The sequence below is a fragment of the Notothenia rossii genome, assembly GCF_949606895.1.
Source record: "Notothenia rossii genome assembly, chromosome: 2".
NCBI lineage: Eukaryota > Metazoa > Chordata > Actinopteri > Perciformes > Nototheniidae > Notothenia > Notothenia rossii.
Window position 1 is genome coordinate 91,074,488 of NC_136904.1, and position 19,999 is coordinate 91,094,486.

The 19,999-nt window shown below is 42.0% G+C and overlaps 1 protein-coding gene across 4 annotated transcripts in view; it reads left to right on the forward strand.

Annotated features, from left to right (window-relative positions):
- Nucleotides 1–19,999, forward strand: part of sema5ba (sema domain, seven thrombospondin repeats (type 1 and type 1-like), transmembrane domain (TM) and short cytoplasmic domain, (semaphorin) 5Ba) — a 98,848-nt gene that overhangs the window by 50,770 nt on the left and 28,079 nt on the right. For all 4 annotated transcript variants that reach the window (XM_079667289.1, XM_079667290.1, XM_079667291.1 and 1 more), the window contains 4 exons: nt 13,152–13,269; nt 14,004–14,188; nt 16,137–16,280; nt 17,646–17,793. In XM_079667289.1, the coding sequence (XP_079523415.1) occupies nt 13,152–13,269; nt 14,004–14,188; nt 16,137–16,280; nt 17,646–17,793 (595 nt within the window). The remainder of the gene's footprint in view (nt 1–13,151; nt 13,270–14,003; nt 14,189–16,136; nt 16,281–17,645; nt 17,794–19,999) is intronic.

The window sequence follows — 19,999 nt, forward strand, 5'->3', positions numbered from 1 at the left end:
ACACCTGAACATCAGCAGGATAGGACTCTTTAAAGTAGAGACACTACATACTGATATACACCTGAACATCAGCAGGAGAGGACTCTTTAAAGTAGAGACACTACATACTGATATACACCTGAACATCAGCAGGAGAGGACTCTTTAAAGTAGAGACACTACATACTGATATACACCTGAACATCAGCAGGAGAGGACTCTTTAAAGGAGAGACACTGCATACTGATATACACCTGAACATCAGCAGGAGAGGACTCTTTAAAGTAGAGACACTACATACTGATATACACCTGAACATCAGCAGGAGAGGACTCTTTAAAGTAGAGACACTACATACTGATATACACCTGAACATCAGCAGCATATGGCCTCTTTGAGTTGACAAAGTAAATATTAGATTTATGGAATTTCTACCTGAGAAAAGGATTTAGGATTTAACAGTTTGAAAGGTCTAAACCTAAGGCCAGTAAAATAAAAAGTTTCAGTTTTCTCAAGGTCAAAATCAGGTAGGGAAGAAGTGAGGGAAGTATATAATAACGGATTGGAGGTGCAAGCTAGTGTACAGAAGGAGAGGTCATTACAGGTAAAGCTCAGTCAGGCAGAGAAAAAGAGAAAATGTCAGGAATGCACTGTAGCCAATCAGGTGGGTCAGTATCTGGACTAAAGGTTGGAACCGGTGTGAAGGGGGGTCAGATGAGGGGTAAATGATGGGAAACACAGGGGTCAGTGCTGGGCCAAAAATAATCTAACATTATAGGAGTGTAAGTACATGGAAAATATGTGAGCCTAGGAACAGGCAGACAGAGAAAAGCAGAGAAGAGAGAGTTTTCCAGTGAGGGCAAAGTTGTAGCTGTTGTGTGTGTTTCTTACAGCTTCTCAAAGCAATTATCTGAATCGGTTTTTTTACGTGGTAGATATTGACATTGAGGTTAGAAAGTGGTTTTAACTTTTCGATGAAGAAAAGAGCCTTGTCAATATTTTCTATTAAACAAGCTCTGCCAGTGGAATATATCGTATTTTTTCTGTTGATTACTGTTTCTAAAGAACGAATGGGCAGGTCAAAGTTTCCGAAAGAGGCATTTGAAATAATAATGGTCGACTTTTGCAACTTTTACTGCCCTGGCTCTGAATTCAACTCATCTTTCGTTCATTCAGAGCTCAATACATTCACCTCTCAATGCAGTATAGAGAGAACAGTGGGTTTGACTCACAGCTATGAAATCTGAAAGCTGCTGATTTAATTCATTATTGATCACCGGGTGTCTAGGTTTCTCATGTTAAGACCCTCAGAGAACAGTCACTGAAGCTGGTCCCAGTGTGCCCACCCAGTATTGCTCTGTCTGCAACACCTCCAGATGACAGACTTGTTGAATCTCGGCTTGTATGCATGCATGGCGATATCACAGCCAACATATTTGCAATTGATCATAAATGTATGCAGAGGTGGGAAGTAACTAAGTACATTTACTCAAGTACTGGACTTGAGTATTTCCATGTTTTGCTACGTTGTATTTCTACTCCATTAGACTTATTTTGTACCTTTAGTTACTTTGCAGATTTGGATTAATGATGTGAAATATAAACAACACTTGAAACGGACTTTATTTAAACCTGGACTAACATTGACAAGCTACCCTGCAGTATAGAAAAACATTTCAGATTTTAAGCGTTGCAGACCATTGACATGCACACAAACCTATAGCAGGGTGTGGCGCAGTGGGTTGTGCGTTGGTGTTGGGATCAGGGGGTCACAGGTTCAAACCCCACTGCAGTCAGCATGTCGTTGTGTCCCTGAGACACTTCACCCCAAATTGCTCCTGTGGGGATTGTCCACAGTATTGAGTATGTAAGTGAAATGTAATGTAATGTAATTTAATAACACACTACATGAGAGGAATCACCCCAAAAAGCATAATATGGCCTCTTTAACATACTCTTTAGGCAGAGCTGCTGTAAATTAAGTAGTTTTTTGCCACATTTCCATAAAAACTGCCTGTGTCCCTGAAGGAATTGGGTTATGTGTTACTAGGCAGAGAGAAGTGATTGCAGTAACTTTGTACTTCATTACCTCCGAGCTCCAGCCTTGCTGTAACTACTTTCTCTTGTTATTCTTCTCTAAGTAAAAAAAGCCCCATCTGCCACTCTCCTCTTAGTCTGAACACGCTCCTTGTCATTGAACTGCTGACTGTGTGTGTGTGTGTGTGTGTGTGTGTGTGTGTGTGTGTGTGTGTGTGTGTGTGTGTGTGTGTGTGTGTGTGTGTGTGTGTGTGTGTGTGTGTGTGTGTGTGTGTGTGTGTGTGTGTGTGTGTGTGTGTGTGTGTGTGTGTGTGTGTGTGTGTGTGTGTGTGTGTGTGTGTGTGTGTGTGTGTGTGTGTGTGTGTGTGTGTGTGTTGCCTGCAGCAAGAGTTTAAAACGTCAGGACAACACTAAGTGGTCATTGAGGAAAACCACTGTGTGTGTGTGTGTGTGTGTGTGTGTGTGTGTGTGTGTGTGTGTGTGTGTGTGTGTGTGTGTGTGTGTGTGTGTGTGTGTGTGTGTGTGTGTGTGTGTGTGTGTGTGTGTGTGTGTGTGTGTGTGTGTGTGTGTGTGTGTGTGGTCATCCCAGTCAAACATCCATTCACGCACTGTTAACAGCTGAATATACTCACATGGTTTTATAGCTGACTGCACTGCCACACACACACACACACACACACACACACACACACACACACACACACACACACACACACACACACACTCATTCATAGACACACTGCTGAATGGCAGTATTTACAGTACAGTAGTGAATAACAAATATCATGTTTTATGGACAAGTCATAACAAATCCGTTTTTTGTATAAAGTATCCAGCTGGACCGTGGCTGTACCGTAATGAATAATTTCCTCATGTTTGTGAGAGTGCTTGTTTCTAACTGTTTAAACATGCAGTTAAAATGCTGACACTTACAATGTAGCTCACGGCAGCATAATCAAATGTTGGCTTGAATGCAGTCTGAACACTCAATTGCGTTTAAGTGCTTTTTTTTGTGTTCAGTTTCCTTTTGTTATCGAACCGTTTTAGCGACTCTTGCAGAGTGAAATAACATCATCTTTAACTGAAGTGCTTTTTTGTCACGCTGCTAAAAACCGCTGGGCAGACGGTGATTTGTTTCCTTTCAGCTCGCAGACACACGCTGCAGTCTGTGTGTTCACATGCCCGTTTGTCCTCTGTTTGTGGTGATTATATTTGACCTGGCCAATTGGCACCTGTTGCAAACAGCAGTCCTCTGTCCTCCGCCCTATCTCTCTATCTCGGCCGGTTAGCGGAGTGATTCATGTTGGCCGCAGCAGCAGCATGCTAGCTTTGCTGCAACGTTGAATCCATCCTCCTTTCACTGAGATGAGTAAGGCAGCTGCCAACAAGAGGAACAGACTACTGGTCTCAGTCCGAGCACAACGTACAGTGCTTCCCTTTCCAAACATTTGTCAAAAGGTAGTGTGTCAAAGGAAGAGTTTTACGTTAAGGTGCTTTCTGGTTTTAGCGATAGGAGCATGAGTAAGAAAAAGATAAGAGAAATATGAATACAGAAGTGGTACAAGAGAAAAGGCTGAACAATGAGGTCAGGCTTTCTGTACAGGAGCCTGTGTGTGTGTGTGTGTGTGTGTGTGTGTGTGTGTGTGTGTGTGTGTGTGTGTGTGTGTGTGTGTGTGTGTGTGTGTGTGTGTGTGTGTGTGTGTGTGTGTGTGTGTGTGTGTGTGTGTGTGTGTGTGTGTGTGTGTGTGTGTGTGTGTGTGTGTGTGTGTGTGTGTGTGTGTGTGTGAGAAAACCAGTGTATGACATGTTGCAGTTGTTATACGCTGGTCTCTGTAGGACTTGACGTGGACAGTGAGGAGTTCACAGACCTGTCTCTAGAAACCCAAAGCACTAACTGGCAGCCTGGCAGCCTTCAGAGATCACTGCTGCTGACTCTATCTATCAGAGGAGCTCTGCACCAGCCAGAGAGAGAAGGTGTTCACACAGTGGATGTTTTTATTTCTGCTCCAGCATGCTGTAACTTTTACCACACGGTTTGTTCTGGCTGCAGCTCAGAGTTATCCTTTTCTCTTAGTTTTGCCTGTAGAGCGTTTGATGTCCTTCCCTTTCCTTTAGCTTTGACTTGAACCTGCATTTCGTGTAACGACTGAATGAACACCAGTAGAGGACTCAATAATAGGACTCAGGGACAGAGGCTTAGGTTGCAAAAAGGTCTTTGTATGCAGAGGTTCGGCACACGGGAGATCAGTCAGTAAGGCAACCAAAACACACGAGGCAGGAACGGGGTCAGGACACGAAGCTGGGTCAGGTACACGTGGAGTAGATACGAGGAATAAACACAGCTGGAACGCTAGGAATAACTAAGATGAACTGGCACTGAGGGGAATGTGGACGCAGACTAAGTAGACAGAGGGAGGGATGATAATGGGGCACAGGTGAGGCCATGGGCGTAATTTCCACTGGGGACAGGAGGGACATGTCCCCCCCACTTTTCAAAATCCCATTTGTGTCCCCCCAACTTTTTAAATGTGTTATTTTTTTTGTTACGCAAGCGGTCATCGCGGAGGAGTGTGTGTGTGTGGCACGAGCGCATCTTGTGAGAGAGACGTGGGGTTGTTGTTAGCATCTGGTGCTAGGTCGGAGCTAACGGAGATTATAAACTGTTTCAACAATAAGGAGAGGGAGAGCTCTCACCTGTGGGACTCAGAGAGATAACGCTCAGGGAGGTCAAGGACTCTGAGTGATTAGATTGTAAACTTTAGTCTAAGTTATCTCAGTGGGTCTCAAACGGTTTGGTCATCTATGTAAACATATCTCCATCTATGTAATATAAGTTGTATATAAAATAACGAAATCCTTCCAATGTGTAGCTATTATAGGTCAGTACAAAATAATAAAACACAGGGGAGTGATTAGTCAAATATGCTTCAATAAAAAGAAAAAATGCAGACTAGGTAAGATAAAGATAGGAGAGAGGAGTTGATCAAATATGTGTTATTGCTTGTGAGCATATTCTAATGTTTTTTTTTATTATTGAAATATATACAGTTCTGTTTCATATGAGTGTTGAGAGCTGTATCCATAAATCTCTTAATGTTGCCCTCAAAGTGCACCAGTTTGATGCTTTCAACTTCAATTTAAAGAAACAAATCTTCCCGGGGTGCATGCCCCCAACCCCCCTGGAGGAGGTGAGGGCATCACAAATAAAACATGTTCACATGGAAAGGATACCAGACACTCATCGTATACACTACATGTTTTTCTTGGATTTGCACAGTCCCTAATACAGGGCTCGACATTATAAATGGCCCGCTGGCCCGGGAGCACTATTTAGACACCCCGGGCCAGCATAACGTACTTTCCACTTGCCCGCTCGGGCCACTAAAAATATTGCTTTGAAAAAAAGAATTGTCCTGTGGTATTGGTATTTTGATTTGCAATTTAGTTAAATTGTTTCGTTTATTAACGCTACAACATAGCGTTTTGTGAGTCGGCTGTTGTTGTTGTGTGAAAAGCAAACAGCTGTTTGCTGCGGAGCGCACATGGGAGCGCAGCGTGAGCAGGCTCCCGTTTGCCCGTGAGCGCCGGGCAAAAAACTATCTTCAAATAAAAGAAAGTCACCGGAGGAGTTAAAGGAGAGTGACAGGAAGCATGAGAAGAAGAGGGAGAGAAATTTTCAGCCAGCTTGATCGATGGAGTTGGCTTCTAGTGGTGCAGTGACGCTTCCTAAAAAAAACATTTTATAATCTATCGATTAGATTTATGATTCAAAAATGATAAAAGTAGGGTAGACATGTGGAGATTATCCGGCTGAACAAAACGTGCATTTATCAAACAGGTTTGTTTTCCACAGACCTTATTTCCAGCTATTTTCCAAAACCCTTTGGAGAAATCCCATTGCTTTCTGTCGAGGGAACCAGCAGCTTACTTCCTGGTTTTAGGACGCGTCACTGCACCTCTCAATATGATGCCCATATAAACAAGGTCTTCTGTCGGCTCTGTACATCAATGCCGACCTATGCCGACAAGTAAGTGAAGAGTAGAAAATATAAAGGTATTGGCTATAGGGAAATGTCCCGCAGGTTAGGAGAATCAAGGTTCTAATCTAATCTAATACATAGCCATGACATTACTAACTCCTAATGACACATAATAATACTCATAATAATAGCAGACATTTTTTAACAATGACTACAATATCATTATTTTAATAAACCAAATATGAAAAATTGAGGAAAATGAGGAAGAACTGATGATTCAAATGTTGTAGTACAAGTAGTAATGTAGTTAGTGCAGAAATTACTATTGCAACAAATGTGTTCATTTTCTTCATTATTAGTGGATTTTGCCTAATATATTCGTAAAAAGGCAGGAAATGGTATTAAATTGAGAAAATGTTTCATTGCGGAGGACCCCCTGTTTGGCGTCCCCCCTACTTCTCAAACCAAAGTTACACCCGTGGGTGAGGCTAATATATGGGAAGCAGGTGGAGTTCAATCAAGGGCAGGAAATACTGACACTGAAATGAGAGGAACAAAATAATAACAGGAATAATAACAAAAACCTTAAATTTCGTCACCCGTCATATCCCCTGATGTGGACACCATCAAACTACTCTGCTGCCTTTTTGGAGCAAAGTTGTTACATACAGTATATGTGAGGTTGCTGGGACACTTTGGATCTGAAAGTTTCCAAGCTCACATGGAAACAAAGAAAGGATTGTTTCAGGGAGGCGTGTGGCGCAGTGGATAGAGCCTTGTTGTTTGGATCAGGGGGTCACAGGTTCAAACCCCTCTGCAGTCAGCATGTCGTTGTGTCCCTGAGACATTTCACCCCTAATTGCTCCTGTGGGGATTGCCCACGGTATTGAGTATGTAAGCCGCTTTGGATAAAAGCATCTAACAAGTGACATGTAATGTTTCTACCCTCTTTCTGGTTGAAATGACAAGCGTCACTGGCCGCAGATTAATTTGAACTATGGCTGATGAATGTTAACTCTGTTCGTAAGTGAATGAAAGACCAACATTAAACATTGACTTGCTGGATAATGTGCAAGCTGGTGCTTATATTCAACCTTATATATTTATTTGTAAGTAAAATAGAGTGAATTTCTTCAAGTTTAATAATAATACATTTAATAATAATACATTTAATTTATATAGCGCTTCTCATCTGCCAAGACAAATCCCAGAAGCAGCAGGTCCTGGTCGTTCCTCCGTCCTCTTTAATCGTATGTGTTGTCTCTCTCCTCTATCTAAATAATGGCTTTAAATGCACATACGAAATCTGTAACTTCAGTTGCTTAAAAATGATAACATATTCAGAGAAGGACGCCTCCTCCGAAGAATGCTCGGAATGAATTCAATCAACACATTTCTATCTTCCTCCACCTGCAGTTTTTAAATGATGTGTCAGCGCTGCTCCCACTTTCCCCTCTCTTCCTTTGGTTCTCTGCTCCGTTCACATTTCCTATTGTCAGTTTCTTCTATTGTTCCCTCCAACCAACATCTGCTTGCACTTTGTTTACTTACTTTTGAATGTATTTTCTTGTCCTCTTTCTGTCTTCGTCCTAAACAATAATAACACATTTTATTTGAGAGCCAATAGAGTGGGAAATCTCTGCCTCTCGTTTGTTTCTTCGTGATGATGCAGCTTCTTTTTATTCATCGGGGGCTCAAATTGTACACAGAGGACAGCAGGCGCTTTTTGGCAGACAGCCATTTCCCTTTTGTTTCCTTGATTTTTTTGTTGGACCATCAGTCTTCAGGCTGGCTCCGACTGGGCCTCATTGGGTGTATTAGCGCTGAGTGCTAGCAGGAGTCCTCTGTGTGTCTGATTCATCACGAGCAAACTGCCTAAATGGCCAACTCAGCCGAGCACAGCGGGGGGGGGGGGGGGGGGAGCCCCAGGAGAGAGCATGAGGTCTCCGGAGAGCAGATACAAAAAATGCCACCACTCGTGTGTGTGTGTGTGTGTGTGTGTGTGTGTGTGTGTGTGTGTGTGTGTGTGTGTGTGTGTGTGTGTGTGTGTGTGTGTGTGTGTGTGTGTGTGTGTGTGTGTGTGTGTGTGTGTGTGTGTGTGTGTGTGTGTGTGTGTGTGTGTGTGTGTGGCGCCTAGCATTACTATACTTGTGGGGACCTACATTTGTTTACACAGTCACGTGTGGGGACTCGCCTCCCTTATGGGGACATAATGGAGGTCCCCATGAGGGGAATCATTAATTTTAGGGTGAAGACTTGGTTTAGGGTTATGCATGTGTTGGTTATGGTTAAGGTTAGGATAAGTCTCCAGGAAATGCATGTAAGTCAATGTAATGTCCCCTGAAGTGATGTGTGTGTGTGTGTGTGTGTGTGTGTGTGTGTGTGTGTGTGTGTGTGTGTGTGTGTGTGTGTGTGTGTGTGTGTGTGTGTGTGTGTGTGTGTGTGTGTGTGTGTGTGTGTGTGTGTGTGTGTGTGTGTGTGTGTGTGTGTGTGTGTGTGTGTGTGTGTGTGTGTGTGTGTGTGTGTGTGTGTGTGTGTGTGTGTGTGTGTGTGTGTGTGTGTGTGTGTGTGTGTGTGTGTGTGTGTGTGTGTGTGTGTGTGTGTGTGTGTGTGTGTGTGTGCATGTTTCACTGAGGAGCCAGACACAACCTTTCCTAATGTGTTCTCCTCAGTGCTCCAGCTAATAATGTCATATTCAAATTAATAATTTATCACTTCTAGTGATCATATTTGCAATTATGCACCGGCGGCCTGCCATTAGGCGAGGTGAACTATTGTTTTAATGTCTAGTTGTTAAAGAGCCAGTAATAAAAGGAGACACTGGTTTTAACAGCATTCACAAACGATTTTAAAAAGCCAATTATGCCCCGCGGAGAGAATCTCCCGATGCCACAGCAGACACATTGTTACACAGACTGGAAGGTTTGGCTGATTTTTTTTGTCTGATTCAAATTGAACAGGCTCTCTTCCATGTCTCCTCTGTTTTGATAAAGCCACCAGACATGTTCCCCGCAGAATTAAATATCATCCTGTTCCCTGCAGACCTGTCAATCTCACCCACAGCACTAAGACAAGCCCTCGCTGTAGTGTGTACACAGACAGAGGGTTACCCAGAAAACACACATGATTACGTACACACTCACACACACTCTGATAGTGTCACAGCCTCACATTGCTGTATGTGCAGACTCATCCCTCCGCCTGTTACAGAAGGGAGCTTTTGTATCCCCATTCTCCGCCCACACTACCTCTAATTGACTTTTACAGCGTCCGTTTTCTGCCGTCAGGACAGGAAGTCACTGAAAGTGCTTGGCTGGTGTTTTATGTAGCTGCAGAAAGGTCAGAGTAGGAGCTAAACGCCTCGGTACGCCCTCCTTTTCCCCCCCAATAGTAAATCCTCGTTTATTTAATGGCCTCTGGTGGAAGAAATTGTTGGAGAAAAATCCTGAGACTGCAGATCTGTACAAGTAGAATACAGTATTTATGCTATACATGTCACCATAATATACACTTTCTGCTACGACTAGTGTAAAAGAAATCAATGCAGTATACTTTACGGTTTTGCACTAAAAGTAAATGGTGCGGTGGATGTAGCGATGTCAATCCAAGCTCAAATTGGAATTCGTCTGTCGATTAAACTTCACTAAGACGGAGCAAAATGTTTCACTGAAGAATCAATACCGTTTTTTAATCTTCCCTTTAGCTTTCTCTTACAGTACCATCATCTGCAATTTGTTTTTATGTTCTGCAGCTTTTAGCAGCTACGTTCTTTCCTCTGTGCATTGCATTGTGAGATAGCAGCGTTATACAGTAATGCAGCTTTTGGAGATTACGAGCCCAGATTTCAGACAGATATCTAAATCCAAAGAGGTGTTGTGGTAACAGAGCTGACCAACTGTTAGCATAACTTGAATGTGTTGCTGTCTGTGCTGCAGCTGTCCAAACATCTTACCCCTAAGAGTTTGTTATCATTCCGACCTGCACTGCAATCAATTTCCCAGCGTGTCTTTGCAGCTAATTATTATTTCTGGTTTTAAGAGCTCTCACTGTGCACCGCTCTTATTTCATATTTTCATCAGCATTTTCCTTTAAATTCCTGCAAACACGGTGAATCCAGCACCGAGGGTCTCCCCGGGGTCGAGAAGCCTCTAAATCTGCGTCCCGGCGCACTTTACCCAGAGCTAATTAGACCTCAAATTTCTCCCACCACTTTCACACAACCTAATTTATTCCATCCTTGAAATAAGCACAGCGTAATTGTTCCGCTTAGCTGATTGCCGTAATGGTGTGTGTGTGTGTGTGTGTGTGTGTGTGTGTGTGTGTGTGTGTGTGTGTGTGTGTGTGTGTGTGTGTGTGTGTGTGTGTGTGTGTGTGTGTGTGTGTGTGTGTGTGTGTGTGTGTGTGTGTGTGTGTGTGTGTGTGTGTGTAATCAGAAAGTCAAATGAGGATTCTGCAGACATGATGACCGTGCAAACCCGCGCATTCAGAGCCATCACAGACACAATATAGTCGACCTTGAGCTCAAATGGCATCTCCCGCCGCCCTTTGCAACGCGCATGTTTGAGTCTGACCTCATTATGATTATTGTTTCATCTTTATTTGAGATGGCATCCGGCGTGGCTGGAATAGTGTCGCTTAATTAAAGTGACGCACACAGGAAGGTTAGCTGTGGATGTGTTGTGGGGGGAGGACGTTTTCTCTCTCCCCTGTCTAGTGTTGGGTAACCGAGTGCCACATGTGGGACAAAGAGTAGGTTTGTGTGAGCAAAAAAAGCCACCGTTTCGAAATTAAAGTAAGAATTAAAAGATAAAAGTGTGAATTGTTAGATAAAAGTCAGAATTTCGAGATTAAAGTCAGTATTTCCCAAAAATATAAGACATTTCTGAAATCATATTCACCTCCATGCACGATTGAAAAAAAAAAAACTGCCAAATGTCACGAGAAATCTCTGGTGATTGCCCTCCTCCAGCTTCACACATGATTACATACTTTCCCAGAATTTCAGTAGAACATCCCTCGAGCCCTCGAACCCCAGTCATCCAGTGTTGATTGATTGACATCTGACACTCTCTTGCTTTCTACTCTGACATTCGATAACAGGCACGTTTTAGAATGCTGTCAATCAAATGCGGGACAGCGTCTCAATACGCGGGACAATTTATAAAAATGCTGAGTAGTCTTGCTTAGGGTTGGGAAGCGAAACTCGGTTCCAGATGAGAACCGATAAGAAGATGCCGGGTACCCATAGAGAAATACACCATTTCGGTTCTGCTTAACGGTTCCTAAAAGCGGTAGACCCTGTATTCCACAAGGTCCGTCTGCGCCGCGGTGACCCGGTGGAATACAGGGTAAGGGCGGACTGGCCATCTGTGTGTTCTGGAGAATCACAGAACGCCCGGTCGTCAGCGCGCCGTTGACGGCCGGCTCGGTTCGCTGACGGCCGGCACCGCACATAATTTTTTTAAACGGCATCATGTAAGTTGCGCTGGCAGGCGACAGAGGTCCACAGTTGCCCCGCAGCGAGGCTCCCCCCGCCCTCCCGTAGACAGTTCACGAGCTCAGTCACTTCATAACACCAAAGATGGGTCGCGGTAAACGCTCTGAAGTGAGGCTCCACTACACTAAAAAAGAAAAAGACAAGGCACAGTGTAATCCCTGTTAATAGCTTGCCACAGGCATAGCTCAGTTAAAATAAAGCACAGCTATTGTGCAATACATTAGTATTGCATGTATATTTTTTATTTGTAAAAATGTCAGTTAAAGCTTAAAAGAATAAAGATATTTATCTCACCCTTCCTTCTTGTTGCCATCTGTCTGCGGGTCACCTCCGATGCGCTGGCTACGCGGGAACGTCTTTATTGGATCCAAGCCGACCTCTCAGAGCGCTCGTATCAACACTTGGAGATTCCTCACCCTCCAGGCTGAAACGCTACAGGGCTCTTCAAATGAACCTTGAAAAGAAGAAACAACAACAACAACAACAACAACAAGAATCTGTCCTTTCAGCTGAAGGAGTGGAGAAGGATGAGAGTGAGGGAGGAGAGGAAGTGAGGCAGAGAGTGAAGAGTCTTTGAGAGAGAGGAGTTATTCAGTCGATGCCTTTTTATCCCGCGTTCCTGAAGCGGGATCAGCTCTGCGGCTTAGCGTCGTCATTAACAGCTTTAGATTTAATTAGCCGTCATTAAGCCTCTGTTTTACTGGAAGAGCTTACAAATATTGAATCAGTGTTTGGGTGATGTACCGTGTGTTGCTTTTGTTTGCGTGAGAGCTGGGGAGGAACGATGCAAAGAAAAGACAGGTTTTGTCCCGAGTCATTTATAATGCATGAGCAGGATTGGAAACACAGGTCTGAGGCCAGTGGGTTTAGAACGCGGCACCTTGGCTATTTATTATTGATTTATTCTTATGTGATTTCTCTGTATTCTCAAGTCCAATTTCACTTTTTTTTAATGTCAAATTATATCATATTATTTGTATTTGCTTAAAAATAAACTTAACACTGACTCCACGATCCAATGTGTCGGTCTAATAGGCTTTACATTGATATATTCTGTGTTTATTTGCTTTGGTTTGTCACGATTTTAAAAGCAGTGACTATAATTGTTTAATATATTTGCATGTTTATTTGAGTTGTATACATCGAAAAAAACAAAATTAAGCTAAATTAAACTTTAAATTAGTAGTAAATACATATATAGTTGTGTACCACCAATTAATACCCATTTACAGTGTTCATTGCAATGGCTATTTGTCACCTTTTTCTTGGATTTGTTGTGGGGCGTACATATTTAAAGAAGGTTGGAAGTTGCTTGTTAAAACGTTTTGTAAGTGACTTATAATTGTTTATTTCTAAATATATGTACATGTGTATTTTATACATTTAAAAACAACCAAAATGAGCGAAACTATATACTATTTAAACGCCTTTTTCTCAAGAAAACATTGAGGATCTGGAGTTTAAAATCTGAAAATATTGGTTTATCTTGCTTCTTCAACATATTTGTTCTAAGTATGTATTTTTACTTCTCTAGGGTAATTGCCACATCTGCCGAGGGAACACAGATGTACTGTAAAACAGTCTGTTTTGCCTCGCTCTGGTACTTGTAATCTGTATTAATGTGTCTCTAATGAACCATGGTCCTCCCGTCCCCTGCAGGCTGTGTTTGGAGGCCAGGGACCCGTACTGCGGCTGGGACTTCAGGCAGAGACGGTGCACCACGCTGGAGGAGAGCTCCAACATGAGTCAGTGGAAGCAGAACATCACCGTGTGTCCGGTGAGAAAAAACCTCACTGCACCACTTAGTGTGAGAAGAGCTGACACAGCGTATCATGTGACCTCATGGGACCAATAAGACTCTGTGATGATGTCATCCTCAACATGTGTCATTGTTTGGCACCATGAGTAGATAGATAGATAGATAGATAGATAGATAGATAGATAGATAGATAGATAGATAGATAGATAGATAGATAGATAGATAGATAGATAGATGGATGGACGGATGGATGGATGGATGGATACATAGATAGATAGGTAGATAGATAGATAGATGGATGGATAGATAGATAGATAGATAGATAGATGGATGGATGGATGGATGGATGGATGGATAGATATGTGAGTAGATTCTTAATATCATTTAGTTTCCCAACGTTGACACGCTTTTTGAAGGCTCTCAGTGTGTTGTACAGGATATAGCAATAGTAAAGGAAGGAAGAAAGGAAGGTCAATTGAACTAAGTGTAATGGATTAGATTTCACTTAGATCAACTAAATCGAATTTGGCTAAAGTGAAGTCAATTGCAGTGCATTTATTCTGCTATAAATTATTATGGGAGTAAATGAAGAAGCTATAATCCTTAGAAACCTCTCTCTGATCATTTTTAGAGGAAAGTCTGGCACAAAAACTCTAAAACCACTTCTGCTTTAAACTCTGAGTGTAGGATAGTGGATGTTTGCTGACCTGATCCCTCTATCTTGATGACTGAGCGATGTGTCTTTTTTCCAGCTGCGAAACCAAACCACCAATGGCGGCTTCGGACCGTGGGCGCCATGGCAACCCTGCAACAACGATGACGGCGTGGACGGCGTCAGTTCCTGTTTGTGTCGCTCCAGGTCATGTGACAGCCCGGGGCCTCGATGTGGCGGCAAAAACTGTGAGGGTTCAACCATTGAGGTGTCCAACTGCTCCAGGTAGGGAGGAGAATATACCATGACTTTTATTTTGATGATGATGATGATGATGGTGATGATGATGATATTGAAACAATAACTTCTAGTAAAGACAGATATCAGCCAGTTGTGTCTTCCTCTTCTCCCCTAAAACAAAGTTAAGAACTGTTGATCTGCTGTATATTAACTAAACATTAGAATAAGACCTACTGTACTTGTGAATCGAAAGATGCCAGAAAGTGAAGTTGGGTTAGCTTGTTAGCTGGTCGTTAGCAACAGCTGGTAATGGCGTAAAAATAATATCCATATATACTATACATGTGTCAATATAACTATAATTTACAATTCATTTAAACCCTCAGGTTACAGTCAAATGTGTTCATTTGTAATCAAGCAGAAGGGAACATCTCACTTCGGTTAAATGGATTCCTTGCGTCCCTCACTTGCGTCGTTTCCCTGCGACTAGTCCCTCCCCCCAGGGAAGCATGGAGAGACGCATGGAAACCACGAGAAGCAGGGAAATTAGTTTCAAGAGCAATGGGACGTCGTTTCCTCCGGAGCGTGATGCGACGTCCGTTTGTGATGACACAGCTGATTGTCTGACAGCAGCCAGATCAGTGCATGCGCTGCATCGTCCAATCAGTGAGCGATTCAAAGTAAGGGGGCGGGGCGAGTGTCTGAGGATTTCACCGGAGGATGGTCTGGTAGTTCCTCGATTATCACTCCTCGATCCTCGGTCCTCCGGCACAAATAAGGCCACTGGGACGCTACTCAAGATGGCGCAGACCAATCAACTTCCGGTGACATCGAGACCGAGGAAATGAAAAATAACCGAAGTGAAACGCACCCTCAGACAGGAAGCAACAGACGAGACAGGGGTTGAACACTTTTCAAACTAAAACAGGAAACCAAAAAGACAGATCTACAGAGGACAAAAATAAAAAAACAGACAGATCGTGACAATGACATCGCCAACATCTTTTTCCTTTAACTCTATCATTGTCGCAGCAATGCCCTTCACCCCGGGTCTCAATTTACGCTCCGACAGAACATGCGAAAAGATCATGAACGTGAGGAATCTTATTAGAAAATGGTTCTCCTTTCATCACCTCCGTCTCCGTGGGAACCAGCCAATCAGCCAATCAGTGTTCAGCACAGACAGAGGGCTCAGCCACCTTCATCCCACCCAGTCGCTGCACCAGATTTAATCCCTGGTGCCGAAATTGAATTGTGCTTTTGCAGAAAGTGGCAATTAAATCACGAGAAGAAGTGCTGCCCAGGAACAAAGCACTTTAGCAAATTGAATGAATGTTGCCCTGTGTGTTTGCATGTCTGTTTGCAGAAGCTCTGAACCACAGCTATGATGAGAATAATCTGATTTTCTTTTCCCCCCCTTTGAGTCTTCAGAGAACATCCGGTGGAAGAATAATACTAATAGCTCTGCTGAATAATCACACAGGATTTGGGACTAATGTGAAATGTGTTGCTAATGCCTCACCAAGTGGGGTTACAGATGGGGTCCAAAACTAGCAAGCCACATGAACGTCTGGGAGCAAATTCATTTGATATGCTACATAAATACAGCCAGGGTCCGTTGAATGTTCGGAATATTGGGTTGCAGAATATAATGTTCCGAAGGTTAGCATGAAACACTTGAAGTAACTAAAGTATAAGTTATGAAAGAAAGTAGAAAGAAAGTGAGGTGAAAGAAAACTATTTCTGCTAAAAAGTGAGCAAGGATTGAACATTTCAGATGTGTGTATGTCACTCTGAACTGTCACTTTAATTCATATACCTTTTGTTATTCACGTTTTATCATCTTCGCTTTGAAATTAGTGTTTTTAAATGCCATCTTATAATATGTTTCTTAATGTCTTTTCATTTTTCTAAAGCACTTTGAATCGCCTTGTGTTTTAAAGGTGCTATATAAATGAACTTGCCTTGCCTTACCATATGTCTGTTGCCATAGAAACGGAGGCTGGACGCCGTGGTCGTCATGGGGACAGTGCAGCACCACCTGTGGGACGGGCTTCGAGCTGCGTCAGCGATCCTGTAACAACCCGTCCCCCCGACACGGTGGACGAGTGTGTGTGGGGCCGAGCAGGGACGAGAGGTGAGGACACACACACACACACGTTCATAATGTAACTTTTCAAACTTTGATAATCATGATTAAATGCTTTTTACCAAACCAAATCAATTACACAGAATACAGTAATCATTCTCCCCAGTTATATTCAAATATCGCGAATATGTGGCGAAAAGAGACATCCAGCATAGATAGAGACAATATGTAACATTGAAGAGTTAACATGAATTATTCACACAGTAAAGACTGTTTGAGTTTACTGCTTTGTGTGCTTACCAGATGAAATTCACTTGGTCTTTTCTCATTTAAATAAGAACTCTAGTGCAAATGCAAGTGAATATAACAAATAAATAAAAAGTCAGCTGTACACTGACTGCTCTCATGCATGCACACAAAGAAAGGGACTTCATAATTAGAGAACATTTAGATTGAACTGGACTCTGATTTATATTGCATCGATAGTATCAAGTGCAACAAACAGCAACTTTAAATACAATTCAAAATATTTTTACAATATTTTCAGTTTGAATTAGTTTGTGCTTTATTTAAATTGTGCATCAGGAGCCCCTCTATTTGAGGTTGAAGACAATCGTTTTGTGAAATCTCTAATCCTAATCTGTATGATGGTCAAAAATGTAGACTTGAATGCTTTTGCACACAAATAAAGTGACTTCATATTCATAATGTTGATATAACTGGAGTCTGGTTTGTAAATCACATTATATTGATGGTATATGGAGAAAGTAAAGTGTACTGAAACTTCCAATGAAATTCCCTCAAAATATTTCACTTGGTTTCTAAAAGAATCTGAGTTAGTCTGTGCTATTTATTATCAATTTAGATTGTGTAACCCAAGGCCTTGATGCAGCTTACACAACCTTCTTATACATATATTCATCGTGATATGATTGAACAGAAAGACAAACAGTTAAAGTGACATTTAATTATCGCCTAGTCCTATATTCAAACTCTATCCCATGTTATGATGGTTTAAACTTGAGACTTGAATGCTTTTGCTTTTAAATATCAGGTCAATTCTTAAGATTCTCAAATAGGTCAAGTCTCAATTAATAATGTGTGTTCGAGCCATTTTCCTTTCATCATTATGTTTTGAATGTTTGGCTGAGTTTGTGATTAGACGGGAAGCGGTATAGTCTTTTGACCGTATTTTTTTGATCTTTTTTGATACGGAGGACTTTTAGTTACTTTGAAGTGAGGAAGTTTGTCTTCATGTTTGTATGCCGCCTGAATCAAAATCTGATGTGAATCAACGCTACAACGATCTCCGCAAAGTTTGTTTGGAAGCAGAGCGTCATAACCCACTGACTGCATTTGACAGTGTTTTTGATGCAAACACTCAAACTTTCCTCACCTCTTCTACCTCCACAGGTTCTGTAATGAAGGCGTCTCCTGCCCTCAGCCCATCTTCTGGTCCCCGTGGGGCTCCTGGACCAAGTGCAGCACCGAGTGTGGGGGGGGCGTCCACTCCAGGGTCCGCAGCTGTGAGAACGGCAACAGCTGCCCAGGATGTGCACTGGTAAGAAACACACACACACACACACACACACACACACACACACACACACACACACACACACACACACACACACACACACACACACACACACACAAAGTTAGACACACAGACACACACACAGACACAGACACAGACACACACACACACACACACACACACACACACACACACACACACACACACACACACACACACACACACACACACACACACAAAGTTAAACACACAGACATAGAAGAACATGTGTCAGCCTCAGGGGGATCTGTTTCCCTGCCTCTGCTTTTAAGGCAACATTTGATAGTTTAAGGAAGTGTTAAAATAGAATTGCCGTGGCTTTGTAAGATAATTTTGATCTATATGTTTAGTTTATTTATTTTTTTCGAGTGTGTAAAACCAAAGAAAATACAAATGAAAAAAAAAGATTATACAGACATGACAGGACAGTACTATACAAATGAATGAAATAAGAAATCGAAATATTTAATCAATAATTGAATAATCTGTAGTATCATTGTCTGATATCAATAAACAATAAATTACACGTCCGTTAATCCTTTGTGTGTTGGAGTCTAAATGTCGGCGAGACTTTAGTAAAGAGAGTGCAAAGTCATTAAACAGGTGATGATGACAGCGGAGATGAACACAGATTAAACATTAAGTCTGTTTACAAAACAAACTCGTCTTTTAAATGAAAAAGTGACATATTGTTTTTAACATCAATGATTTTATTGTGGTAAAAATGCCATACTATTGTTGACGCTGTGTGGTGATTGGCAGTCTCTTGGGACCGTTCAGTTCTTAAGGGAGAAATGATATTTCAACATCTCCATGAACATTAGAACACACAGGTGTGCTTTTTATAGAAACAGTTCAGGACAAAGTGTCGTATGTAGAGTGAGAGATTGGTGTTGAACGTATCTTATTGATCTAGGGAGGGAGGCTGTGGCGTAATGGACCAGTGCGTTGGTGTTGGGGTCAGGGGGTCACAGGTTCAAACCCCACTGCAGTCAGCATGTCATTGCTGAGACACTTCACCCCAAATTGCTCCTGTGGGGATTGCCCAGAGTATTGAGTATGTATGTTGCTTTGGATAAAAGCGCTCAATCAACGACTAGGGCTGCTCGATTATGGCAAGAATCCTAATCTCGATTATTTGGGTCAATAATTGTAATTGCGATTATTCATTGACTTTGAAAACATCCATTTATTGGAGAAAAAAATGTGAACAGTATGTTTTTAACAGTTGATTACCCTGAACTTTAAGTATAATTTAACTGAAAAACCCAAAACAAAAAATATATATATTAATAATAATAATAAAAAAATAATCGTTTTATTTCGATTCCGTTTTTTCCGTAATCGTTGCAAGCCATAATCGTAATCGCGATTAAAATACGATTAATTGAGCAGCCCTACTAGAGACAAACATCTTCAAAACCAATGGGACACATTTATATAAAACTCAATTCAACACTTAATTCCCAGGATAGGAATTTGCCACTGCTCTTGAGAAAGAAGAACTCCTCCAATGTATGAAAAATGTAAAAATAAGAGCTGCGAAACCATTCAATCAGGAGACAAGGGACTGAAGTAAAGATAATTGTTCATTAAAACAGATGAAGTGTGATGATGACAGAAAGTCTGACACTCTACACGAGGAGATTTATAATCGAGGGAGGGGGGGTTTCTGTGACAAGCATCAAGATTAACACACTGGTGATGGTAGCAGCTGATGAGTCTGTGGAGGGGGGGCATGTAACGGTAACCGCTGAACATTAGCCGCCTTTAGCTTATTGGTGGTAACGTAAAGACATGTGACTGTGATGTCGTTGTTATTGCATTACGTGAGCAAATGAGAAACGTCATCACGCCGAATATAACTCACATTTAGCCAAGTGGTGGTGGTGACATAAAGTCATGAGACCGTTTGGAAAGTTCGGTACAGTCTAACGTTAGCCTTTTAGCGATTGCAGTTACGCTTTAAAAAACATTAAGAACTGTGTTTATATGAGGAGATTATACAACACATGTTAGAACCATAAGCTTGTGATTCTATTTTCTGCAATATTCCAAATCATATGTGTAGCATTTCCCTCCGGATAATGGTCGTAGGCTTTACTTTACTGATTAATTAGAATTTATTTGTAACTCCAGACCCAACGTAAGAGCTTGAGCCTCTTCGGAGGGTGCTAACATTTAAATATAC